Source organism: Taudactylus pleione, unplaced genomic scaffold (assembly GCF_031769625.1).
Source record: "Taudactylus pleione unplaced genomic scaffold, aTauple2 ptg000250l, whole genome shotgun sequence".
NCBI classification, from domain to species: domain Eukaryota; kingdom Metazoa; phylum Chordata; class Amphibia; order Anura; family Myobatrachidae; genus Taudactylus; species Taudactylus pleione.
Window position 1 is genome coordinate 1222399 of NW_028284652.1, and position 27021 is coordinate 1249419.

Below are 27021 nucleotides of genomic sequence, written 5' to 3' on the forward strand. Positions count from 1 at the left end.
ATCTGCTCAGATTTACTAAATTTGAATTGTAAAAAGTACCTGGGGAAGGCCAGTGATAAAAACGCTGTTATTAGGGGTTTCCCCCGTTTCACTGACTCCTGCTCTGCTCTGACAGGCAGAGTAGAGCTTGGAGCCGGTGCCTGTTATCAGATTTGTGTGTCTAAATAGAACACAAGATGATTACAGTAAAATATATATATATTTATTTTTTTAAGAAAAAAAAACACTTGCACCCAGGGGACTGGTGATTGGGTGAGCTCTTCTGTGACTTCGGTCAGCTGATTGCCGGGATCCTGCTCTGTGATTCCGGCATCTGACTTGTACTGTAAACCGGCATCTCAGTTCAGATGGGGTCACAGGGCAGGAGCATGGAGATCAGCTGACCGGAGTCACAGAGGAGCTCACCGGATCACCGTGCAGTTAAGTATCAGCTTAGTGGGCAAGAGTTGGGCAGACCGTGGCGGTGGGAGTATAGTCGTGGAGGGGGACAAGCGGTCACGGGGGAGGTGGGGGGGGGGAGTTGGCAGTGCATTCGCGTTCACACTCCCAGGGTATTTTTTGTGCGGGGGACAGATTTACAGGGACAAAGCTTTCTCGCAAGCTCTGTCCCTCTGTGCGATATTTGATACATCCTTGCGATGTACTCATATATCGCATTGCGAAATTAGGCCGAATTTACCATATCCCATCCACATCTGAGATGCGGCAGGGTTCGCAAAATACGCGCTATAGCGCGTTTTTACGCGCTACAGGTACTTGGGGACCCGATTTTAAAACTAAGCGGGTCCTGTAGGACCCGCTATGTGCAGCGGCGTAGCAGCCAATTGCTATAGGTGGCGTCTCCTCACCCAAAAGCCGCCGGCAACTCCTCAACTAGTTCCCTCCCCTCCAGCCCTCACAGTCGCTAACCACGGACATCGGCCGCCCCACCACCACGTCCCCGCCCACTCCCCGGGAGCAGGGGCAACGTCCGTGGAATACCAAGCCCCGCCCACTGTACAGGAGCAGCAGCAGCAGCAAGGCAGCGTCTGTAGCCCTGCAACCCCGCTCCTGCTCCCAGGCTGAACTCTGAGCAAGTCAGAGCCGGGAGCAGAGCACTTAGCGCAGCATGTCCGGGTCACACACTCCCGGGCCCACAGCAGCGCACTCAGAGCAGGTGAGAGCCGGGAGCGGAGCTAACCACGGACATCGGCTGCCCCACCATCCCGGCTCCGCCCACTCCCCGGGAGCAGCGGCAACGTCGGTGGAATGCCAAGCCTCGCCCACTGCACAGCAGCAAGGCAGCGTTTGTAGCTCTGCAACCCCGCCCCCGCTCTCAGGCTGAACTGAGGCCCTGATTCAGAGCCGGACGCTCTAACAGAGCGCTCGCTCTGAATCAGGGCTGTCCTTCCTGATTTTAGAGCGGCCTCCTGGCCGCTCGCAAAGCTGTTGGGCGAGCGGCCAAAAAGATGGTTGCGATGGTCAAGACCATCGCGACCATCGGTGCTTGCGACGAGACCCTTGTGGTAGGGTCTCGTCTGCCACAAGCCCTGGAGTGCTTTTGGCTCTGACTTGTGATGTCAGTGAGGCCGGCCCCAGACGGTAGGCGTTCCCATGGGAACTCCTCCGTCTGGCCAGCCACGCACCCGGTGGTGGGCGTGCTGTCACTCACCATCGACAGCACGCCCCCTTTGTAGCGAGACCCATAGCGACGGCTTGCCCGTCTGGCCAGCCACGCCCCCTTTGGTGGGCGTGCCGTCACTCACCATCGACAGCACGCCCCCTTTGTAGCGAGACCCATAGCGACGGCTTGCCCGTCGATATCCGGGTCTCGCGCATGCGCACGACGGAGCCGGGTCCGTCGTGCGCATGCGCACTGGCCCAACATTGACCCGCTTGCGAGCGCTCAGCGCTCGCGAACAGGTCTGAATCAGGCCCTGAACTCAGCAGGTCAGAGCCGGGAGCAGAGCACAGCATGGTGACCACAGGAAGTCCGGGTCACACACTCCCGGGCCCACAACAGCGGCACCACTCCATTCCGCACGCTGACAAGATTGTTGAACAGACCTAAGGTAGGAAGCTCAGTACACCTGTCTGCACAGCACTCCTCTTTGTGCTTCAGTCTCACAGTACTCTTCTCTCTCTCTCTCACTAATTCCCCTTTACTTTCTGACTGCTTTCTCCCCTTGCTCCCTCCCTACCACCAGCAATGCCTGACCCTAGCCCCCTCCTTGCCCCCAGTACTGCCCTAGCTACCTTTGCCCACTCCATTCCCCCAGTACTGCATACCCCTAACCTTCTTACCCCCCAGTGCTGCTTTCTATCATTGTTCCCTCCCTAGCCCCCTCCTTGCCCCCCAGCACTGTCATAACTGCTGTCTGCACCTACCCCTGCCCTTACTCCCCTCTACCCCCAGCTTTACCCCAACTTCTCCCTGCCTATACTCCCAGCTCTACCCCAACTAATACCTGCCCCCAGCACTGTCCCAACTGCTGCCTGCCCTCACCCACCATAAAATGTGATGGGACCCAGAAACTGTGGAGTAGGACCCCAATTTTTTAAAGAGAGGGGTCCCTGGGACCCACAATTTTTTTCACTTAGTGAGATCACTGTGCGGAAGGTGATAAATATGCCCCTTTGTGTGAAATGGGTGTATCCAGCCAGCAACTGGGCGGCAGTGTTGCAGTCACACGCAGGAGATCTGTCTGGTGGGGGTGTAGCTGTACTTCTGTACGATCCTGAGTTGTGTGTACGGGGAAGGTAGGCCTCTTCCTGACAGATCTCTTGCTCCTAGCCTGGGACTGGTGCTAGCACTAATGATGATGACTGCTGCTGTGGTCGGAGAAACAGTGGGCTTCCCGCCTGAAGCCATAATGGTCCATTATCCCTATGGATACTCACATTAGCACGTTGTGTCAGACTCAGCATCAGGCCCTATGTATGTATGTAAACCAAATATGAATTGTCCCATTCAAGATTTCCTGGTTTCCACCAATCTGATAACCGGTTGCCCCCAGTCACATATTCTCCATGAATTCAAAGAGATGCAACATGTGCAAATGTTCATCATTTTGGCAATAAAATATAGATGAAATTGTGCTCAGCTTTGTTTGGTAAAAGGGTTCTTATTCTTAGTTACTTGAATGTGACAACACATATTTGATTGTGATTAGCCTGAAAATGAGTAGTATACTGTATCTGTCCATACCAATGTATTCTTAGTACATACTACAGTACATACAATATACACTGTATTTCTCTCTTTGCTTTTTACTCAGTATGGATGGGATCCCTGATATGTGGTGAATCCTCTGAAAACTGCCATTTCCGGAAGTCTGACCGCATTCCCCATATGTAACAAGCTCCAGAAAGTTTCACTTTCGGATTTAAACTATAGATGGCGTTGCTTAATGGGTATCTTTTTGCATCACTGCCCAAGAGGGATCCAACAGGATCCCTCCCAGTGTCTTCCACAGATCTAGCTTACACTTGCCGATGGGCACGCATGCGCAGAAGGACTCCTGTGTCATAAACCTGGAAGTCCTCACACCACAAAGGACAGCTCAGAAGAGCTGTCCGTCGCGGTTTTAATAGCAAAACTACACCCATACGATGTTAATCAATGAATGCGGGGAAGTAGCGGGATGTTTTGCGAAGGGAGATTATTTTTCTCATTTGCTGTCTTGGAGGATAGCTGGACGAGGTGGGTACGGGATGCGGGTGCTCAGGACCCTGGCAGGAAGAATTCCGACGCCGGCATCTCGACAGGGTTAGGATACCAACACTTGTCGGTCAGTACACTAACCCTCCATCCCTGGTGCCTAAACCTGACCTCCCCTCCTAGTGCCTAAACCTAACCTCTTTCTCCCGGCACCCTAAACCTAACCCTCCCCCTTAGTGCCTAACCCTCCCCCTTAGTGCCTAACCCTCCCCCTTACCCCAGTACTTACTGTCATGATGCCGGTGCCGGGATTCTAAGCCCTGGCATCCTGACTGTCCGGATTTTGAACGGATCCCAGCTGGACACACATCTTCTATTTAGGCTACAAACAAGAAGCCTGAATTTAATTCATAGACTCCTGTATGTGGGAAGGCCTGGGTCTATATTCTTTCACATTGTACAGAGGGGGAGGTCAGTACTATATCGCCCATACAGCCGAATATCGATTTTTATTTTTTGCCTTAGTTTTTTACTTATATTTTTTTGTTGATAGAGTTTATTCCAAGTGTTTTCACTTCCCTCTACCATTTCCCTCACTCCAGGTTCTCCGGTAGTTTCTGCTTCTTTGCTCTTGCTATGGATGTCCAGCGGTTTGGGCTCAGTATATATCTTGTACAGGTGGTGTTTGGCTGCACAGAGCTCCCACTCAGAATACTGAGTACAGTTATGGCAACTTATATCGGCAGACGTTTCTCCGTTTCCTTTTTCCTTATCCTTTCTGGGGTCCTCATACTGTGCAGTTTGGCAATTCCTTCAGGTAGGTGTCATGTTATTAGAATTCACTTTATCTATAATACTACAATGATTTCATGGTCATTTATTTGTGGGGAACTCTGGTAGCTAACAAAACCTGGTACAAGGTGGGAAGTCTCCGCAGAATTGTTCCCTGCTTGGCTATGGTAAACCTTTGTGTTATAACATGAGAGTGGGTACATACGGCCTGATTGATAGAAGGATGCAATGCTGATGCTGATGTTTTCACAAATGGCCAATGTTTTTACTACAGCGCATGCGTTGGAGTCGCACTGCGTATGTGCCATGACAGTTTTGCGACATTGGTCGCAGAGAGGATTTATTCGCCCAGTCCCTGACTGTTTACGGGTGGTAATGGAGGGAAGGCGACTCAAATGCAGGCGTCATGGCCACTTCGGGGGCGTGTCACAGCCTGTGACTGCGATCCTGTAAGCAGTTGTTAAGGCTCCCACCTCTTAGCTACACAACCATGGAGTTCCTCAGAGCTTCGATAGAATACTGATCTGAGTCCGATGTTGCAGAGTGGATGTCTCAATATAAATCTCAGTGGCTGTGTAATAGGATTAATTAATACATTTAAAATTGAAGTTTATGGAGAGGGGGTATCTGCTTTCATTATTTTAGTGTCTTTAAAACACCACCATCTAGTGGCAACATTCTGAAAATTAACAATTAAATGTGACCTTTAGAAGAATAAGTGAAGAATTATGCAACAATATGCAGATCTATGAAGTTAATTTAGCAGCTTCCAGGAGAAGGGAAGGTATAGGTATAAGTTATCCTTTAACCCTTTTTGGGCATTTGCCATCATGATTAGGGAAGCCGATCCCATTTTTGAGTCCCAAAAATACCCGGGATTAAAATCATTAAATCCCAGTTATTATAGGCCGGGTGCAGTGGGGTAATACTTACCTTCTCAGTTCTGGTCCTCTCAGGCTTCCCCTGCTGCCCATAGAATAGAAGGCGTTCCATAATGCAGTTGCTCTCAGTCACTAATAGGCTAGGAGTGCACTGCGTGATAACATCATCACTGTGCATCATGCTCCCAGCCAATCAGTGACTGAGATCAGCCACATCACAGATTACCCCTATTGCCTGGTGAACAAGGAGCTGAAGACAATCTTCCACTCTGCGCTCTTTCCAAGGTGCTTTATGTATTGGAGACGTTTGTGGATCATTGTATACTGTTAATGACTCTGCATCTAACACCATACATGCCGATTTTTTATATCCCCTCTCTGGTAGAAGCCCGGAGAGGAGATGCAGCTGGCCATTTCCGTACACCATCATAGTAAACTGACACGAATCGTAGGACGGCGAGGAGGGGGCGGGGCTACATGACACATTCTCGCATGATTTAGCACTGCCCCCTCCATACGGAGCTGCTTGAAAGCCGGTGGGATGCGAGAGATCCGGACACACTTCCGGGAGGGGCTACACAAAAATTCCGGATTGGTGTGTGTGCCCAGGAGGAGGTGCTGGTGTGTGTGTGTGTGGTAGGAGAAGGTGCTGGCATGTGTGCGTGTGGGTAGAAGGAGGTGCTGGCCATGGGCGTAACTACAATAGGTGCAAGGGGTGCAGCTGCTATGGGACAATGTCAATGTTACATGTGTTGTATACATATTTCACCAACTTTTGCTATGGGGCCTTCAAATACCTAGTTACACCGCTAGTGCTGGCTATTCTCCTGTGTGTGTGTGTGGTAGGAGGAGTGTGTGTGCGTGTGTGTGTGTGTGTGGTGGGAGGAGTGTGTGTGCGTGTGTGGGGTAGGAGGAGTGTGTGTGCATGTGTGTGGTAGGAGAAGTGTGTGTGCGTGTGTGGGGGTAGGAGGAGTGTGTGTGCGTGGTAGGAGGTGCTGGCTATACTCATGTCTCTGTATGTGTGTGTATGGTAGGAGGAGATGCTGGCTATTAGGGGTGAGCGGGTTCGGATTTCTGAAATCCGAACCCCCCCGAGCCCCCCCGATCCGAGTCCGATCCGAGTCAGGCTCGACTTTTCCCGCCTGACTCGGATCTGAAATCGAGGCAAAACGTCATCATCCCGCCTTCCGAGTCTCGCGGGTTTTGGATCCTATATAAGGTACCCGCGTCGGCGCCATTTTCTCACTCGGCTGTGGACAGTGAAGAGGGAGGGTGGGAGTTAGGGCTGGCTGGGCTGTGTAGTGTAGTGTAGTGCTGCTGTTGTCCACTACTTCAAAGTCCATAGGGGCTGGCTGTGTTGTGCTGTGCTGCTGTTGTTAATAGGGTCTGTGTCCACTACTTCAAAGTCCATAGGGGCTGGCTGGACTGTGTTGTGCAGTCAGTTCTCCATAGGGGCTGTGTCCACTCCAAAGTCCTGTGCAGTGTCCCAGTCCTAAAGGGGTGCTGTAGTGTTGTCCAGGGGGTGTTCTGTCCATCAGGGGTGCTCCCCCCAAGTGCTAAAAAAGTAATATATTTTCTGTGTTTGTGAATTGTGTGCGCAGTAGCCGCACGTGCATCAACAAAGTAGTGCCAAGCGTGCGCCTGTGTCATAAGTAAAGGGCCGGCTGGCTTGACCGTTAAAGGGTGCTGTAACCCCCAAAGTACACTCCAGTCCAAACCAAAAAAAAAAATATTTTCTGTGTTTGTGAATTGGGTGCGCAGTAGCCGCACGTGCATCAACAAAGTAGTGCCAAGCGTGCGCCTGTGTCATAAGTAAAGGGCCGGCTGGCTTGACCGTTAAAGGGTGCTGTAACCCCCAAAGTACACTCCAGTCCTCCAAACCAAAAAAAATATTATTTTCTGTTTGTGAATTGTGTGCGCAGTAGCCGCACGTGCATCAACAAAGTAGTGCCAAGCGTGCGCCTGTGTCATAAGTAAAGGGTCGGCTGGCTTGACCATTAAAGGGTGCTGTAACCCCCAAAGTACACTCCAGTCCAAACCAAAAAAAAAAATATTTTCTGTGTTTGTGAATTGTGTGCGCAGTAGCCGCACGTGCATCAACAAAGTAGTGCCAAGCGTGCGCCTGTGTCATAAGTAAAGGGCCGGTTGGCTTGACCGTTAAAGGGTGCTGTAACCCCCAAAGTACACTCCAGTCCTCCAAACCAAAAAAAAAATTATTTTCTGTGTTTGTGAATTGTGTGCGCAGTAGCTGCACGTGCATCAACAAAGTAGTGCCAAGCATGCGCCTGTGTCATAAGTAAAGGGCCGGCTGGCTTGACCGTTAAAGGGTGCTGTAACCCCCAAAGTACACTCCAGTCCAAACCAAAAAAATATATATTTTCTGTGTTTGTGAATTGTGTGCGCAGTAGCCGCACGTGCATCAACAAAGTAGTGCCAAGCGTGCGCCTGTGTCATAAGTAAAGGGCCAGCTGGCTTGACCATTAAAGGGTGCTGTAACCCCCAAAGTACACTCCAGTCCAAACCAAAAAAAAAATTATTTTCTGTGTTTGTGAATTGTGTGCGCAGTAGCCGCCCGTGCATCAACAAAGTAGTGCCAAGCGTGCGCCTGTGTCATAAGTAAAGGGCCAGCTGGCTTGACCGTTAAAGGGTGCTGTAACCCCCAAAGTACACTCCAGTCCAAACCAAAAAAAAAAATATTTTCTGTGTTTGTGAATTGTGTGCGCAGTAGCTGCACGTGCATCAACAAAGTAGTGCCAAGCGTGCGCCTGTGTCATAAGTAAAGGGCCGGCTGGCTTGATAGTTAAAGGGTGCTGTAACCCCCAAAGTACACTCCAGGCCAAACCAAAAAAAAAAATATTTTCTGTGTTTGTGAATTGTGTGAGCAGTAGCCGCACGTGCATCAACAAAGTAGTGGCAAGTGTGCGCCTGTGTCATAAGTAAAGGGCCGGCTGGCTTGACCGTTAAAGGGTGCTGTAACCCCCAAAGTACACTCCAAACCAAAAAAAAAAATATTTTCTGTGTTTGTGACTTGTGTGCACTGTGGCTGCACGTGCATCAACAAAGGAGCAGCGCCAAGCGTGCGCCTGTGTCCCATAAGTAAAGAGCCGGCTGGCTCATTTCTTAAAGGGTGGTGTAACCCACAAAGTGCACTACTCTCCAGCAAAAATAAAAAAATATTTTCTGTGTTTGTGTGCACTTTAGCCGCACGTATATATCAATATAACATAAATGGAACACCAAACTTTCTCCGATAAAAATAAAATAGGGAAAGATCAAGAACCACTTCCTCCTAGTGCTATTGCTGCTGCTGGGAGTTGTTCATCATCCCAGAGAGGAAGTAGAAACATCACTACTTTTACTAAACAATTGACCCTCCAACAGTCCCTAGCGATGAGGATGAAGTACGACAGCAGTCATCCTGAAGCAAAACGTATAAATGAGGCCTTGACTGCTATGTTGGTGTTAGACGTGCGTCCGGTATCCGCCATTAGTGCAGTGGGATTTAGACAATTGATGGAGGTAGTGTGTCCCCGGTTCCAAATCCCGTCTAGATTCCTCCTGCATCCTCAAAGCAGCAACGACAAGCGTGCGTCTGTCTGTCTGTTAAAGGGTGGTGACACCCTCAAAGTGTGCTACACAAACAATTAAAATATTGTTCTTTTTTTTTCTGTCTTTGTGAAATGTGTGGGCTGTAGCCGCACCTGCATCCTCAAAGCAGCAGCGACAAGCGTGCGTCTGTCTGTTAAAGGGTGGTGACACCCTCAAAGTGTGCTACACAAACAATTAAAATATTGTTCGTTTTTTTCTGTCTTTGTGAATTGTGTGGGCTGTAGCCGCACTTGCATCCTCAAAGCAGCAGCGACAAGCGTGCGTCTGTCTGTTAAAGGGTGGTGTAACTCTCAAAGTGCTCCACAAAATAAAAAACTATTTTTTTAATGTGTTTGTGACTTGTGTGCGATGTAGCCGCACTTGCATCCTCAAAGCAGCAGCGACAAGCGTGCGTCTGTCTGTTAAAGGGTGGTGTAACCCTCAAAGTGTGCTACACAAACAATAAAAATATTCTTCTTCTTTTTTCTGTCTTTGTGAATTGTGTGGGCTGTAGCCGCACTTGCATCCTCAAAGCAGCAGCGACAAGCGTGCATCTGTCTGTTAAAGGGTTGTGACACCCTCAAAGTGTGCTACACAAACAATTAAAATATTGTTCTTTTTTTTTTCGGTCTTTGTGAAATGTGTGGGCTGTAGCCGCCCCTGCATCCTTAAAGCAGCAGCGACAAGCGTGCGTCTGTCTGTTAAAGGGTGGTGACACCCTCAAAGTGTGCTACACAAACAATAAAAATATTCTTCTTCTTTTTTCTGTCTTTGTAAATTGTGTGGGCTGTAGCCACACTTGCATCCTCAAAGCAGCAGCGACAAGCGTGCGTCTGTCTGTTAAAGGGTGGTGTAACCCTCAAAGTGCGCTCCACAAACAATAAAAATATTCTTTTTTTTTTTTTTGTCTTTGTGAATTGTGTGGGCTGTAGCCGCACTTGCATCCTCAAAGCAGCAGCAACAAGCGTGCGTCTGTCTGTTAAAGGATTACATCGGTGACAGCATCCAAGTAGGCATGTCAGACAGTCCGTACCTGTACTGGCAGGAAAAAGAAGCAATTTGGAGGTCCCTGTACAAACTGGCTCTATTTTACCTGAGTTGCCCCCCCTCCAGTGTGTACTCCGAAAGAGTGTTTAGTGCAGCCGGGAACCTTGTCAGCGAAAGGCGTAGGAGGTTGCTTCCACAAAATGTGGAGAAGATGATGTTCATAAAATGAATTATCAACTCTTCCAGGGAGACCAGCCTCCAGAACGTACAGAGGGACCTGTGGTTGTGGATTCCAGCGGGGACGAATTAATACTCTGTGAGGATGAGGATGTACACACTGAAGAGGGTGAGGAATCGGTGGATGAGGAGGATGAGGATGACATCTTGCCTCCGTAGAGCCAGTTTGTGCAGGGACAGATTAATTGCCAGCTTGTTTTGTGGGGGCCCAAACGAACCAATCATTTCAGCCACAGTTGTGTGGCAGACCCTGGCGCTGAAATGATTGGTTTGTTAAAGTGTACATGTCCTGTTTATACAACATAAGGGTGGGTGGGAGGGCCCAAGGACAATTCCATCTTGCACCTCTTTTTTTTCTTTGCATTATGTACAGTTTGGGGCCTAGTTTTTCAAACTGCCATCCTGTCTGCCACTGCAGTTTCACGCCTAGATGGGTCACGTGTTTGTGCCGCCCACTCGTGTCGCTTAGCATAGTCATCCAGCTACCTCGGTGCAACCTTTTGGACATAAAACACTATTGTGAGGTGTTCAGAATAGACTGGAAATGAGTGGAAATTAAGGTTATTGAGGTTAATAATAGCATAGGAGCAGAAAAACCTACAAATTCTGTGATTTTAGCTGTTTTTTTTTCAAAAAAATACAGATCCAAAACACAAAACCCAGAACCCAAAACACGGAAGGGTGGTTTTGGCAAAACCAATCCAGATCCAAAACACGAAGAAAGATCCAGATCCAAAACCAAAACACAAAACACGAAAAGTGGCCGGTGCACACCCCTACCGGCTATACATGTGTGTGTGTGTGTGAGGAGGGTAGGAGGAGTGTGCTTGTGTGGGATAGGAGGAGTGTGTGTGTGTGTGTGAGGGTAGGAGGAGTGTGCGTGTGTGTGTGGTAGGAGGAGGTGCTGGCTATACTCATATCTATGTATGTGTGTGTGTGGTAGGAGGAGATGCTGGCTATACGTGTGTGTGTCTGGGTATGAGGAGTGTGCGTGTGTGGGGTAGGAGGGGGTGCTGGCTATACTGTGTGTGTGGTAGGAGGAGATGCTGGCTGTACGTGTGTGGGTGGGTGGTAGGAGGAGGTGCTGGCTGTATTTGTGTGTGTGTGTGCGTGTGTGTGGTAGGAGGAGGTGCTGGCTGTATTTGTGTGTGTGTGGTAGGAGGAGATGCTGGCTGTACGTGTGTATGTTGGTGGGTGGTAGGAGGAGCTGCTGGCTGTATTTGTATGTGCGTGTGTGTGCGTGTGTGTGGTAGGAGGAGGTGCTGGCTGTATTTTTGTGTGTGTCTGTGCATGTGTGTGTGTGGTAGGAGGAGGTGCTGGCTGTATTTTTGTGTGTGTCTGTGTATGTGTGGTAGGAGGAGGTGCTGGCTGTATTTTTGTGTGTGTCTGTGTATGTGTGTGTGTGGTAGGAGGAGATGCTGTCTGTACGTGTATGTGTTGGTGGGTGGTAGGAGGAGCTGCTGGCTGTATTTGTGTGTGCGTGTGTGTGGTAGGAGGAGCTGCTGGCTGTATTTGTGTGTGTGTGTGTGTGTGTGTGGTAGGAGGAGGTGCTGGCTGTATTTTTGTGTGTGTCTGTGTATGTGTGTGTGTGGTAGGAGGAGATGCTGGCTGTACGTGTATGTGTTGGTGGGTGGTAGGAGGAGCTGCTGGCTGTATTTTTGTGTGTGTGCAGGGCCGTAGCTAGGGTAGTGGTGCCCGGTGCCATCGCACAGGGCACCACAGGTCAGGGGGCGCTGTTTGGGCCTGCCAAATTTCTGCTTATTAGCATTCTTGCTTGTAGCTTCCTCTTTTTTCATCCCCAGCATCTCCTGGCAATCTCTTCCCTGGCCCTTCCCCATGAAGCCATGGCCCTTTTTTGGGTGCATATGTCCCTTTGAAAAATGAGGGGGGGCACCAATGGGGGGTGTGTGTGTGTGTGTGTGTGTGTGCGTGCGTGCGTGCGAGCGTGCGTGTGTGTGTGTGTTTACAATTCAACCCCGGGAATGCTGGGAATCCCAGGATTGAGAGTTTTTGAATCCTGAAAGCAGGGATAATAAAAATGGGGATTTGCAACTCATTGTTACATGTTACTAAAACATGTACATCCTTTTAACAACTATTTTCCAAATGAGTAGGATGCTGGAGACTTGTACAAAATATATTTAAACTGGATAAACAATTTAGTTTATTGGTTGGTAGATGAACATGCAACCAGCATAACCCATGTTTTTCCTGATCTATAGATTAAGATCCCCTTCTGTGTAGTTATACTATATATGCATTCATTATATATTTCAGACTTAATACCTTTGCAGCTGTCTTTTACCGTCCTGGCCAAAGGATTTCTTGGTTCCTCCATTGTCTGTGCTTATCTTTACACTGCGGAACTCTTCCCAACTGTGCTCCGGTAATCTCTACATGATTCATATTCACAGTGCTTATTTCCAGCTGCCACAACCACACAGTATGTTGTAAGATAACATGATTACATAAACTACATTGTTTTATTGTCAAACAATATAATAATGACTAGAGTCACTTTGTATGCTAAAAATAACAGCAAAGAACATCTTTTAATAAATACATTTTGCATAGTTTAATGCATCACAGTGCAGGCGTCTTGCTAGATTATTGCGGATTTATTACCGTGACTTGTATATATATTGTGTATATTCCTGCTCAACATATATGAATACAAATGTACTGTTCATTTAACTCTTATTTACCTAGTCTATAACACAGGGAAGTAAGGAGACAGAGATGTATTTATTTCAAGAGTCTCATCATTTTTTTATTTATAGAACCATGTGCATGATGCAGAGCGTTCCTGTCCCTTATCTAATCTCATCTCCTAGTCACCAACATGCTTCTTTTGCCACTAAAGCCCCAGTAACTAGATAAGGGCCTGATTCCAAGACGGACACAAAGGTGATTACGCGCGCAATCGAGCGATTGTCTGTCATCGCACATGTGTATAAGCCGCACTGCAATCACAAAGGAATCCACCGCAGAGTGAGTGACAGGTTGTCAACCTTTGGGGGTGGTGACATGGGGCGGTCAGGGAAAACAGGCGTGTCTGTCTGTTTAAACACCGTTACATGGGCGTGCATGAATTAGCCACTGCGAGTGCATACGCAGCTCTGCATGTCTAAAGAGCCCCCGAAGGCTGCGGCAGGTCAAAATGGCCACCGATGTGCGGTGATGTTACTGATATTTATGCAGGTATGCGTCGTCGTATGCAGGTAAGAAGGCAGTAATGGGCACCTTTATGCTTGGGTGATCCATGCAGACATTAGCATATTTTCGCAGTTGCGATCGCATTAGCATCCATCTCAGAATCAGGCCCTAAGTTGTGTAATGACTAAGACAAAGCAATGGGGAACAAGAGTACAGCAAGTATACATTATTTTCCTAGTTAGAGAGCAGAAAGTAGATGAAATAAGTGGAAAAATAGAGAACACAAGGCCTGATTCAGACCCGGACGCTAAGCCGCAATCGCTCTCTATGGGCGATTGTCACTCGTCTGCGCATGCGTATGCCTCAATATGCGCATGCGCGAGTCACTCACTGCACTCTTGTGCGCTTGCAGTACACAGACTGGATGCTACTTTGAGTGACAGCGCCGTTTGTGGGTGGTAACAGGGGAAGGTGCTTGTGAACGGGGGAGTGGGGACGTGTCTGAGTGTGAAAGCGGCGTTTTATGGGTGTGCATAATTAGCAAAGAAGAGTCATTGTACACGTCACTTGGTTGTATTTCAGCCTGCAGTGATCGCAGTGCTTGCAGCGGGGTAGGGTCTACCTCAAGCACTACGTGCAGCTCCGATAGCTCTCGATGTTACTGATTAATCACACACTTCCTGGAGATGATGTGTGCTAAGAAGGTAAAGTGGGCGTCTTTACACCGGCGTGCGCTCACCCTGCCGTCACTCTCTAAGACATAGAGGGCGTCCTTACGCCAGACAGTGCGATTGCGGAATTTGCATACCCGGCCCCTTTTGGAAGCGAGCAATCGCGGCCTAGAGTCCGGGTCTGAATCGCCCCCACAGTATAGCCTGGCCTTTTGCTTCACTAATGCTGGGTACACCGGGCTCGAATCAGACCCGCTCTTTAGATGCGTTCGCACGCACCCAGCGTATGCAAATCTGGCAAAGGCAAGTGATCGCACGGCAAGGCATCAGCACGCCCACTATGTCTTAGCGTGTAATCGCTCTGTGTATGCAGACGCCCACCAGCCTGTCTTAAAACGCCCACTAATTCTTGGACCATCCCTGTCACCACCCACAAACAGACTCTCTAGCTAGTGAGCTGTCTGTGCGCAGCTAGTGAACGCTTCCTGATTGCATGGACTAGTTTGCGCAGATTGCAAAAAATCATCTGGCTGCGTGCGAACACAGCCTAGCGAGCTGGACTGAATCTGGCCCACTATGCGATATGTCATCTGTACATCCGAAAAAGTATATATTGTCCTGCAGCATAGCGGTTGTCATTATATCATGCCGATATATCTGTACATCTGCCGGTGTGCATGGGTGACCGACTGCCCACCCATACACTGGCCACAGGAACCACCGACACTGACATCACAATAAGGTGTTCAAATGTAAATGCTCATCCAGTTGTGATGTCTGGCCGGCATATCGAACTTACCAAACTGGCCGCTCGGTTGGTGGGACAGCCAGTCGACCACTGGGTACCTTAAGTGTTTACACAGCTTTAGAAGCTCAGTGCTGCTGCACAAAATTGATAGAGGCTTGAAAGATAAATAACCACAGAAACAAATTACCTATATTATCCATGAAATATAGCCTATCTGCATCCCTGGAGCCGCCCTGCCATCAGTGGGGACGGCCGGGCCCGTAGTCCCAGGCCCGGAGAGAGCAGGGGCCCTGGTGGCAGCGGTGCAGAACTGTAGATTTGCACCGCAGCGAGGGAGAAACAGCGCGGCAGACAGCACTTCAAATATGGCACAGGCCGCAAGCTAATCACAGCTCGCGGACCAGCAGCCAATCAGGAGTGACCGCTCCCAATTGGCTGCCATTCCGCGAGCTTTGATTGGATCGCAGCCGCTGCTACATTTGAAATGCTGATGGTGCTGTTGCTAGCGGACTGCTGGTGCATATCTGCAGTTCTGCACTGCTGCCACCCTGGCCCCCTCTCTCTCCGGACCAGCTAGAGTAGCCTGGTAAGTATATAGTCCCTGCCCTGTGCCCCTCCACCTAGTTCAGCCTTCCCTGCCTCTCCCTACTCCAGCCAGCTTTCCCTGCCCTGTGCCCCCCATTAAGGTTCAGCCTTCGCTGCCCTCCTGGACAAAAGTCCAGGAATGATGATGTTTGTCCATGCAAGATGACGTTTTGCCTCTTTCTGAGTCACATTTTTTGGAGGGAAAAATCCGAACTCGGCGTGCACACTCGAATCTATCCGTGCCTGCACATCCCTAATATGTATGTATATATATTAGGGGTGAGCGGGTTCGGATTTCTGAAATCCGAACCCCCCCGAGCCCCCCCGATCCGAGTCCGATCCAAGTCAGGCTCGACTTTTCCCGCCTGACTCGGATCTGAAATCGAGGCAAAACGTCATCATCCCGCCTTCCGAGTCTCGCGGGTTTTGGATCCTATATAAGGTACCCGCGTCGGCGCCATTTTCTCACTCGGCTGTGGACAGTGAAGAGGGAGGGTGGGAGTTAGGGCTGTGTAGTGTAGTGTAGTGTAGTGTAGTGTAGTGCTGCTGTTGTCCACTACTTCAAAGTCCATAGGGGCTGGCTGTGTTGTGCTGTGCTGCTGTTGTTAATAGGGGCTGTGTCCACTACTTCAAAGTCCATAGGGGCTGGCTGGACTGTGTTGTGCAGTCAGTTCTCCATAGGGGCTGTGTCCACTCCAAAGTCCTGTGCAGTGTCCCAGTCCTAAAGGAGTGCTGTAGTGTTGTCCAGGGGGTGCTCTGTCCATCAGGGGTGCTCCCCCCAAGTGCTAAAAAAATAATATATTTTCTGTGTTTGTGAATTGTGTGCGCAGTAGCCGCACGTGCATCAACAAAGTAGTGCCAAGCGTGCGCCTGTGTCATAAGTAAAGGGCCGGCTGGCTTGACCGTTAAAGGGTGCTGTAACCCCCGAAAGTACACTCCAGTCCAAACCAAAAAAAAATTATTTTCTGTGTTTGTGAATTGTGTGCGCAGTAGCCGCACGTGCATCAACAAAGTAGTGCCAAGCGTGCGCCTGTGTCATAAGTAAAGGGCCGGCTGGCTTGACCGTTAAGGGTGCTGTAACCCCCGAAAGTACACTCCAGTCCAAACCAAAAAAAAAATAATTTTCTGTGTTTGTGAATTGTGTGCGCAGTAGCCGCACGTGCATCAACAAAGTAGTGCCAAGCGTGCGCCTGTGTCATAAGTAAAGGGCCGACTGGCTTGACCGTTAAGGGTGCTGTAACCCCCGAAAGTACACTCCAGTCCAAACCAAAAAAAAAATTATTTTCTGTGTTTGTGAATTGTGTGCGCAGTAGCCGCACGTGCATCAACAAAGTAGTGCCAAGCGTGCACCTGTGTCATAAGTAAAGGGCCGGCTGGCTTGACCGTTAAGGGTGCTGTAACCCCCGAAAGTACACTCCAGTCCAAACCAAAAAAAAATTATTTTCTGTGTTTGTGAATTGTGTGCGCAGTAGCCGCACGTGCATCAACAAAGTAGTGCCAAGCGTGCGCCTGTGTCATAAGTAAAGGGCCGGCTGGCTTGACCGTTAAAGGGTGCTGTAACCCCCGAAAGTACACTCCAGTCCAAACCAAAAAAAAATTATTTTCTGTGTTTGTGAATTGTGTGCGCAGTAGCCGCACGTGCATCAACAAAGTAGTGCCAAGCGTGCGCCTGTGTCATAAGTAAAGGGCCGGCTGGCTTGACCGTTAAGGGTGCTGTAACCCCCGAAAGTACACTCCAGTCCAAACCAAAAAAAAAATAATTTTCTGTGTTTGTGAATTGTGTGCGCAGTAGCCGCACGTGCATCAACAAAGTAGTGCCAAGCGTGCGCCTGTGTCATAAGTAAAGGGCCGACTGGCTTGACCGTTAAGGGTGCTGTAACCCCCGAAAGTACACTCCAGTCCAAACCAAAAAAAAAATTATTTTCTGTGTTTGTGAATTGTGTGCGCAGTAGCCGCACGTGCATCAACAAAGTAGTGCCAAGCGTGCACCTGTGTCATAAGTAAAGGGCCGGCTGGCTTGACCGTTAAGGGTGCTGTAACCCCCGAAAGTACACTCCAGTCCAAACCAAAAAAAAAATTATTTTCTGTGTTTGTGAATTGTGTGCGCAGTAGCCGCACGTGCATCAACAAAGTAGTGCCAAGCGTGCGCCTGTGTCATAAGTAAAGGGCCGGCTGGCTTGACCGTTAAGGGTGCTGTAACCCCCGAAAGTACACTCCAGTCCAAACCAAAAAAAAATTATTTTCTGTGTTTGTGAATTGTGTGCGCAGTAGCCGCACGTGCATCAACAAAGTAGTGCCAAGCGTGCGCCTGTGTCATAAGTAAAGGGCCGGCTGGCTTGACCGTTAAGGGTGCTGTAACCCCCGAAAGTACACTCCAGTCCAAACCAAAAAAAAAATTATTTTCTGTGTTTGTGAATTGTGTGCGCAGTAGCCGCACGTGCATCAACAAAGTAGTGCCAAGCGTGCACCTGTGTCATAAGTAAAGGGCCGGCTGGCTTGACCGTTAAGGGTGCTGTAACCCCCGAAAGTACACTCCAGTCCAAACCAAAAAAAAAATTATTTTCTGTGTTTGTGAATTGTGTGCGCAGTAGCCGCACGTGCATCAACAAAGTAGTGCCAAGCGTGCGCCTGTGTCATAAGTAAAGGGCCGGCTGGCTTGACCGTTAAAGGGTGCTGTAACCCCCAAAGTACACTCCAGTCCAAACCAAAAAAAAAATTATTTTCTGTGTTTGTGAATTGTGTGCGCAGTAGCCGCACGTGCATCAACAAAGTAGTGCCAAGCGTGCGCCTGTGTCATAAGTAAAGGGCCGGCTGGCTTGACCGTTAAAGGGTGCTGTAACCCCCGAAAGTACACTCCAGTCCAAACCAAAAAAAAATTATTTTCTGTGTTTGTGAATTGTGTGCGCAGTAGCCGCACGTGCATCAACAAAGTAGTGCCAAGCGTGCGCCTGTGTCATAAGTAAAGGGCCGGCTGGCTTGACCGTTAAGGGTGCTGTAACCCCCGAAAGTACACTCCAGTCCAAACCAAAAAAAAAATTATTTTCTGTGTTTGTGAATTGTGTGCGCAGTAGCCGCACGTGCATCAACAAAGTAGTGCCAAGCGTGCGCCTGTGTCATAAGTAAAGGGCCGGCTGGCTTGACCGTTAAAGGGTGCTGTAACCCCCAAAGTACACTCCAGTCCAAACCAAAAAAAAAATTATTTTCTGTGTTTGTGAATTGTGTGCGCAGTAGCCGCACGTGCATCAACAAAGTAGTGCCAAGCGTGCGCCTGTGTCATAAGTAAAGGGCCGGCTGGCTTGACCGTTAAAGGGTGCTGTAACCCCCGAAAGTACACTCCAGTCCAAACCAAAAAAAAATTATTTTCTGTGTTTGTGAATTGTGTGCGCAGTAGCCGCACGTGCATCAACAAAGTAGTGCCAAGCGTGCGCCTGTGTCATAAGTAAAGGGCCGGCTGGCTTGACCATTGAGGGTGCTGTAACCCCCGAAAGTACACTCCAGTCCAAACCAAAAAAAAAATTATTTTCTGTGTTTGTGAATTGTGTGCGCAGTAGCCGCACGTGCATCAACAAAGTAGTGCCAAGCGTGCGCCTGTGTCATAAGTAAAGGGCCGGCTGGCTTGACCGTTAAAGGGTGCTGTAACCCCCGAAAGTACACTCCAGTCCAAACCAAAAAAAAATTATTTTCTGTGTTTGTGAATTGTGTGCGCAGTAGCCGCACGTGCATCAACAAAGTAGTGCCAAGCGTGCGCCTGTGTCATAAGTAAAGGGCCGGCTGGCTTGACCGTTAAAGGGTGCTGTAACCCACAAAGTACACTCCAGTCCAAACCCAAAAAAAATTTATTTTCTGTGTTTAGTCGCACGTATATATCAAATCGATATAACATAAATGGAGGACCAAACTTTCTCCGATAAAAATAAAATAGAGAAAGATCAAGAACCACTTCCTCCTAGTGCTGAAGCTGCTGCCACTAGTCATGACATAGACGATAACATGCCATCAACGTCGTCTGCCAAGGCCGATGCCCAATGTCATAGTAGAGGGCACATACAATCCCAAATGGCAAAGTTCAGGAAAATGACCTTGAAAAAGACATTTAAATCAGCTGAAGAGAAACGTAAACTTGCCAATATGCCATTTACGACACGGAGTGGCAAGGAACGGCTAAGGTCGATCCCTAGTATGTTCATGACTAGTGGTTCAGCTTCACATGACGATGGAAGCCCTCCTCCCACTAAAAAAATCAAAAGAGTTAAGCTGGCAAAAGCACAGCGAAGAACTGTGCTTTCTAAGAAGATATCACAAATCCCCAAGGAGAGTCCAAGTGTGGTGGTGGTTGCGATGCCTGACCTTCCCAGCACTGGACGGGAAGAGGTGGCTCTTTCCACCATTTGCACGCCCCCTGCAAGTGCTGAAAGGAGCACCCACAGTCCACTTGCTGATATGCAAATTGAAGATGTCACTGTTGAAGTACAACAGGATGAGGATACTGGTGTAGCTGGCGCTGAGGAGGAAGTTGGCGAGGAGGATTCTGATGGTGATGTGGTTTGTTTAAATCAGGCTCCGGGGGAGACAGTTGTTGTCCGTGGGATGAAAAAGCCCATCACGGTCATGCCTGGGCAGAAGACCAAACATTCCACCTCTTTGGTCTGGCAATATTTCTATCCAAATCCGGACAACAACTGTCTTGCCATATGTACCATATGTAAAGGTGAAATAAGTAGGGGTAGGGACGTCAACCACCTAGGAACATCCTCCCTTATACGGCACCTGCAGCGCGTTCATAAAAAGTTACTGTCAAGTTCAGAAACTTTGGCTAAGACCGTAAGCAGTCCAGGGACACCTAAATCCCGTTGTCCTGTTGTATCCAAGCGCCTGCAAACCACACCGTCAACTCCCTCCTCGTCAATTTCCTCCTTAGTTAGGATCGGAAGTAGTCCTGCAGGCCATGTCACTGGCATGACTGACTCTCCTATCCGGGATTCCTCCGGAGGATCCTGCATTGCTACGCCTACTGCTGCCGCTGCTGCTGTTGCTGCTGCTGGGAGTCGTTCATCATCCCAGAGAGGAAGTAGGAACACCACTACTTTTACTAAACAATTGACCCTCCAACAGTCCTTAGCGAGGAGGATGAAGTACGACAGCAGTCATCCTGAAGCAAAACGTATAACTGAGGCCTTGACTGCTATGTTGGTGTTAGACGTGCGTCCGGTATCCGCCATTAGTGCAGTGGGATTTAGACAATTGATGGAGGTAGTGTGTCCCCGGTTCCAAATCCCGTCTAGATTCCACTTCACTAGGCAGGCGATACCGAGACTGTACAGAAACGTCAGAAAAAGTGTCCTCAGTGTCCTGAAAAATGCCGTTGTACACAATGTCCACTTAACCACGGACATGTGGACAAGTGGAACAGGGCAGACTAAGGACTATATGACTGTGACAGCCCACTGGGTAGATGTATCACCTTACGCAGCAACAGCAGCAGCGTCACCAGTAGCAGCATCTCAGAAATGCCAGCTCGTTACAAGGCAGGCTACGCTGTGTATCACCGGTTTCAGTAAGAGGCACACCGCCGACAACCTCTTAGAGAAACTGAGGGAAATCATCGCCCAGTGGCTTACCCCACTTAGACTCTCCTGGGGATTTGTGATATCTGACAACGCCACCAATATTGTGCGGGCATTACATCTGGGCAAATTCCAGCACGTCCCATGTTTTGCTCACACAATAAACTTGGTGGTGCAGAATTTTCTGAAAAGCGACAGGGGCGTGCAGGAGACGCTTTGGGTGGCCCGAAAAATTTCTGGCCACTTTCGCCATTCAGCGACTGCGTGCCGAAGACTGGAGCGCCAGCAAACACTCTTGAACCTGCCCCGCCATCACCTGAAGCAAGAGGTTGTGACGCGGTGGAACTCAACCCTCTATATGCTTCAGAGGATGGAGGAGCAGCAAAAGGCCATACAAGCCTATACATCCACCTATGACATAGGCAAAGGAGGGGGTATGCACCTGACTCAAGCGCAGTGGAGAATGATTTCCGTGTTGTGCAAGGTTCTCCAGCCCTTCGAACTTGCCACACGTGAAGTCAGTTCAGACACTGCCAGCTTGAGTCAGGTCATTCCCCTCATCAGGCTTTTGCAGAAGCAGCTGGAGAAAGTGAAGGAGGAGCTAAGACGGAGCGATTCCGCTCGGCATGTGGGACTTGTGGATGAAGCCCTTCATTCGCTTTGCCAGGATTCCAGGGTGGTCAATCTGTTGAAATCAGACCACTACGTTTTGGCCACCGTGCTCGATCCTAGGTTTAAAGCCTATGTGGTGTCTCTCTTTCCGGCCGACACAAGCCTGCAGAGGTGCAAAGACCTGCTGGTGAACACACTGTCAGCTGAAGCGGAACGTGACACGTCAACGGCTCCTTCTTCATTTTCTCCTGCAACTGGGGCTGCCAGGAAAAAACTTAGGTATCCTAAGCAACCCGCTGGTGGTGATGCAGGGCAGGCAGGACCAAGTTTGGACATCTGGTCCGGACTGAAGGACCTGGCAACAATTTCTGACATGTCTACTGTCACTGCATATGATACTGTCACCATTGACAGAATGGTGGAGGATTACATCGGTGACAGCATCCAAGTAGGCATGGCAGACAGTCCATACCTGTACTGGCAGGAAAAAGAGGCAATTTGGAGGCCCCTGTACAAACTGGCTCTATTTTACCTGAGTTGCCCCCCCTCCAGTGTGTACTCCGAAAGAGTGTTTAGTGCAGCCGGGAACCTTGTCAGCGAAAGGCGTAGGAGGTTGCTTCCACAGAATGTGGAGAAGATGATGTTCATCAAAATGAATTATCAGCTCTTCCAGGGAGACCAGCCTCCAGAAGGTACAGAGGGACCTGTGGTGGTGGATTCAAGTGGGGACGAGTTAATACTTTGTGAGGATGAGGATGTACACACTGAAGAGGGTGAGGAATCGGTGGATGAGGAGGATGAGGATGACATCTTGCCTCCATAGAGCCAGTTTGTGCAGGGACACATTAATTGCCAGCTTGTTTTGTGGGGGCCCAAACGAACCAATCATTTCAGCCACAGTTGTGTGGCAGACCCTGGCGCTGAAATGATTGGTTTGTTAAAGTGTGCATGTCCTGTTTATACAACATAAGGGTGGGTGGGAGGGCCCAAGGACAATTCCATCTTGCACCTCTTTTTTTTCTTTGCATTATGTACAGTTTGGGGCCTAGTTTTTCAAACTGCCATCCTGTCTGCCACTGCAGTTTCACGCCTAGATGGGTCACGTGTTTGTGCCGCCCACTCGTGTCGCTTAGCATAGTCATCCAGCTACCTCGGTGCAACGTTTTGGACATAAAAACACTATTGTGAGGTGTGAGGTGTTCAGAATAGACTGGAAATGAGTGGAAATTAAGGTTATTGAGGTTAATAATAGCATAGGAGCAGAAAAACCTACAAATTCTGTGATTTTAGCTGTTTTTATGCTTTTTTAAAAAAAAATACAGATCCAAAACACAAAACCCAGAACCCAAAACACGGAAGGGTGGTTTTGGCAAAACCAATCCAGATCCAAAACACGAAGAAAGATCCAGATCCAAAACCAAAACACAAAACACGAAAAGTGGCCGGTGCACACCCCTAATATATATATATATATATACATATATATCCTACCTCCATCCTGGTGGTGTGTGTATATATATATATATATATATATATGTATATATATATATATATCTGATGGCTCTTTGCTGACAGTCTGCTGCCATACTGCATGCATGATCGCAGACCCATTCTGCATATGCACAAATTCCCGAGCATTGGGAATCTGTGATAAGCAGTTTGAATCAGGTCCTAAAGCCGCATACACACTAGTTGGAATGTAATCAGGATGCCGGCGGTCGAAATGCCGACCACCAGAATTCCGACAATGAAAGCCCGGCATGGGACTAAAGATAGGCATCTAAATACCGATGCCTATCATTAACCCCATGCTGATATCCCAACACCCGGCACACCGAACGTAGGTCAGCCGGACGTTAGCCGCGGTGGGGAGGGTTAGGTTTAGGCACCCCGGGGGGACTTAGGGATAGGCACCCCCCCGGAGGGTTAGGTTTAGGCTAGGGGAAGGGAGAGTTAGGGTTAGGCACCACAGGGGGAGGTTAGGCACCCCCCCTGGGAGGGTTAGGTTTAGGGTGCGGAGAGGGGGGATTAGGGCTATGCACCACCCCTAGAGTCTTAGGGTAAGGCACCCCCAAGGGAGGGTTAGGGGGGAAGAGAGGGGGTTAAATATACTTACCATACTAAGAATTCCTTACTTTACGGGAACATTCTCCACAGGTATCACTAAGTGGCAGACTTGCTTTCCAAATCTAACGGAAGCTAATATTTTGCACACTCTACAGTATACAGTATCGATCATCCAGCCCACCAAGAGGGCGCAGGGCGATCAGACAGCGATATCATTATCGTTGTCAGATCGCTCTGTGTGTACGGAGCTTTCCAGTGTGTACAGCCAATATCATTTGTCCTGCATAACAGAATGTTCAAGGGAATCTTTCACCAATATCGTTCATACAGCACATCGTCCCATGTGTATGAGCCTCAAGTCCTTATAGTCCCCGTTTTTTTACATGTATTAGATCCTACTAGGACACATGTTACAGAGTAGGGATGGCATCCAACTGCCTATAGTGAAGGGGCAATTCTTTACATTTTAACAAGCAGCACTGGAATGTAGGGGTAACAATGAACAGGGGACTTGTTATTTACAATTGTCTGCTTAAGAACAACATATCAGATTGATTTCTAGATTGGAAAACAAAAATCCCATTCTACATTCTTCTTCAAAATGTGCAGCACCCTAACAGATCTGGAGACTAATCTGTGAGGAGACCACAGTCCACACCCAACACCTGAGGTCCACTCTGTCCATCCCACTGGTTTAATTGATTTTCCCAAGTCTAGCTCCATGTCATCCCATAGGGAAATTTGTTATTCTCAGTTAGAAGTGCAATCAATATGAGAAGCTATGAGATTAAAGTATTTGCATGTGGGGATTAGTGCATGTGAATACCAGCCATCGTTACCTTCTTTACAGTTTCCGTGAACATCTCCCAAAACAAAATAACCTGTAACGTCTTGGTAGTGACAATGTAGAGAGAAAACATTGATGTATATATTAACCTGGTTTCCCGTTTAACTTCATACCACGGAAAAGTTACAATGAGGACAATGAAAATGCACCATTTGAACTATAAATCATTCTGAACTACAGTAATGTCTGCTAATGATACCCTGAGTGAGATCATGTAGATGATGTACTGCTAAATAATGTACAGTCTTTGGTTGATACAAAAAGAACAGCCTCTTTTACTAATGAAAGTCTGACTCGCCTTGTTGTGGAATATTCCTGTATAACATTAGTGCTATAAAACTTTGGTTTAGAAAGATTTTATTTTCCTGCCTAGCAATATATGGATGTAGGATTATTAACCTGTTCATTGTCACTGTAAAACTGTCACTGCTTAAACATCACTTACATACTATAAATGGTTACAAAGAGAAACTGTCATATATCAATAATTGAAAAAACAAAAAGATTTCTATATTACACACATTTTATTTAATTCTTACATTTACAATGTATGTAATGTGACTCAGAATACATATACAGGATTAATTTAAAATGTTTTGCTTACAATGGCTACTTTAGGCAAAAGGAATGAAATTTAATGGGCTAAATTTATTACCAAAGTCAGCACAACTTCTGCAGTTTGGGACTCTGTATTTCAAAGAGCAATAATATTAAATACAAAACCAGGAGTATTTAATATTATTGCCCCTTTTAATCCAACAGGCAAAACCGCCAAAGACGAAGCAGCTGCATAGTCATTTTAGCCATGGATGAAGGCGGTGTGGCTGTATAAGGAAGAAGCATTGCGTGCACTGAAATACATGTCTATCTTGTCCTGCATTCATAGTTGGCAGCATCTATACTGGTACATTGCCTCCATCTGTATACTTGTGAAAGTAGCCATTATCATTATCAGTGTGCACTTGCACCAGTCCTGTCAGTGTACACTCACCCCTGAATAGTCCGCAATTCCCTGTACACGTCCATGACACACCCACAGCACACCCTTCAAAACACCCAATAGCTGTACAATTACACCCACTCAGCAGCAAGTGGAGACGCAGAGGAGATGGGAGCAACTTAAGCTGGGTAGACACTGGGCTCCTGATGCCAGGCAAGCTGGCCACGCGATAGGCTGAGGGTGGTGATTAGCATTAGGGTGTCAGGACCTGGAAGGTCCACAGATCTTGTGCATGTCGGCTGTGAGCCGGAGTGGTAAACCTGTTGCTGTGATGGTTTTATTTTGTATGGTATCTGTGATCTGCTGTAATACCAGACTCAAAACTTGCTGTGCAGTGGCCTGCTAAGCTGCAGTGAATAAACAGCCCACTGGACATGGTTCTTGCCAAGTTGTCACAGTATATATATATATATATCTGTGTGTGTATATATAATTGTGTTTCTATAGCTCCACCCCCCAGTAGCTCAACCCACAATTCCTAGAATCTATTTTTCAGAAAAGGCCTTCTTAAGGCCATTCTTCTGTGTGTACTGAGAAAGTTTGGGAACCACTGGTTTAGGCATTACCTGGATAAAGAAGAAGACTGCTTGTTGGAAATAGACTTTTAGCATGTTTATTCAATACATCCAATTACCTTTGGGCTTTTCATGTGCATAATAATTTAAAATTGGCTAGGGATTACTCTGGCGTGGATAATGAACAAATTGGTAACAGAGGTTATATTGGAATGCATGGTAGGCTGTTTGATACACCCCGCCCCCCTTCCACTTAGTCAACTGATGTCTTGACTGAATGAAACTGTATTGCAATTAACAACACAAGTGATGTCAACGAAAAAACATGCTGCACTATACCACATAATAAGGCAAGCAGCAGTTACATTACAATTAAATTTACTAAAAAAACATCATAATATACATCAATCAGGGTTATTAAGACCATTTCGAAAACACACAGCACTAGGGAAAAAGCTATAGTGCAACCGTTTTATGCATGAAAGCACAGCTCTAAAGTGCCTATTTGATGACAATCTCTCAACAGCACATGGTTTGAATGGCTGGGATCTACCAAGATAGATTTAGATTTCTTCAAGAGCCTCTTATCGTAGATCTCCTGGGTGCATTGTAGCACCACGCCAATTATTCTACCAGCCATCCTAACCACCCGATCTAGCACCTTACGTTCTGTCACAGTACAGTTCCCATACCATACGACAATCCCGCAGGTGAGTACGCTTTTCCACAATACTGGGATAAAAATGTAACAACGTCCCTCTACTCACACAAGCTGATCTTAAACGTCTTAAAAAAAAGAAGGCATTGGTGTGCCTTCTTGTCCAAGAAGGCAGAGTTTAGAGACAAAATCAAAGTGTCTAAAAAAAAAAAAAAAAAAAAATTTGAGTTATGTCTCAATGGTAAAACCATCCAGGCAGACAGGAGCCATTGGCAAACCATTCCACTTCCTAAAATCAATAATCATTTCCTTGGTTTCGGAGTGTTTAAGAATAAGCAATTCTCCTTACTCCACTCAAACATTCTAGCAACCTCAGTTCTGTATGTGTGTTCATTGATTCATTCCCGTTGCTTATTAAGCCAACAATGGCAATATCATCTGCAAACTTGACAAATTTTGAAAAGACTATGAAG

At 47.8% G+C, this 27021-nt stretch overlaps 1 protein-coding gene across 1 annotated transcript in view; it reads left to right on the forward strand.

Moving 5' to 3' along the window:
- LOC148515315 (solute carrier family 22 member 6-B-like) overlaps window positions 1-27021 on the forward strand; it is a 104946-nt gene that overhangs the window by 73702 nt on the left and 4223 nt on the right. The window contains exons 7-8 of the mRNA XM_088480130.1: window positions 4243-4457; window positions 12403-12511. Coding sequence (XP_088336256.1) covers window positions 4243-4457; window positions 12403-12511 — 324 coding nt within the window. The remainder of the gene's footprint in view (window positions 1-4242; window positions 4458-12402; window positions 12512-27021) is intronic.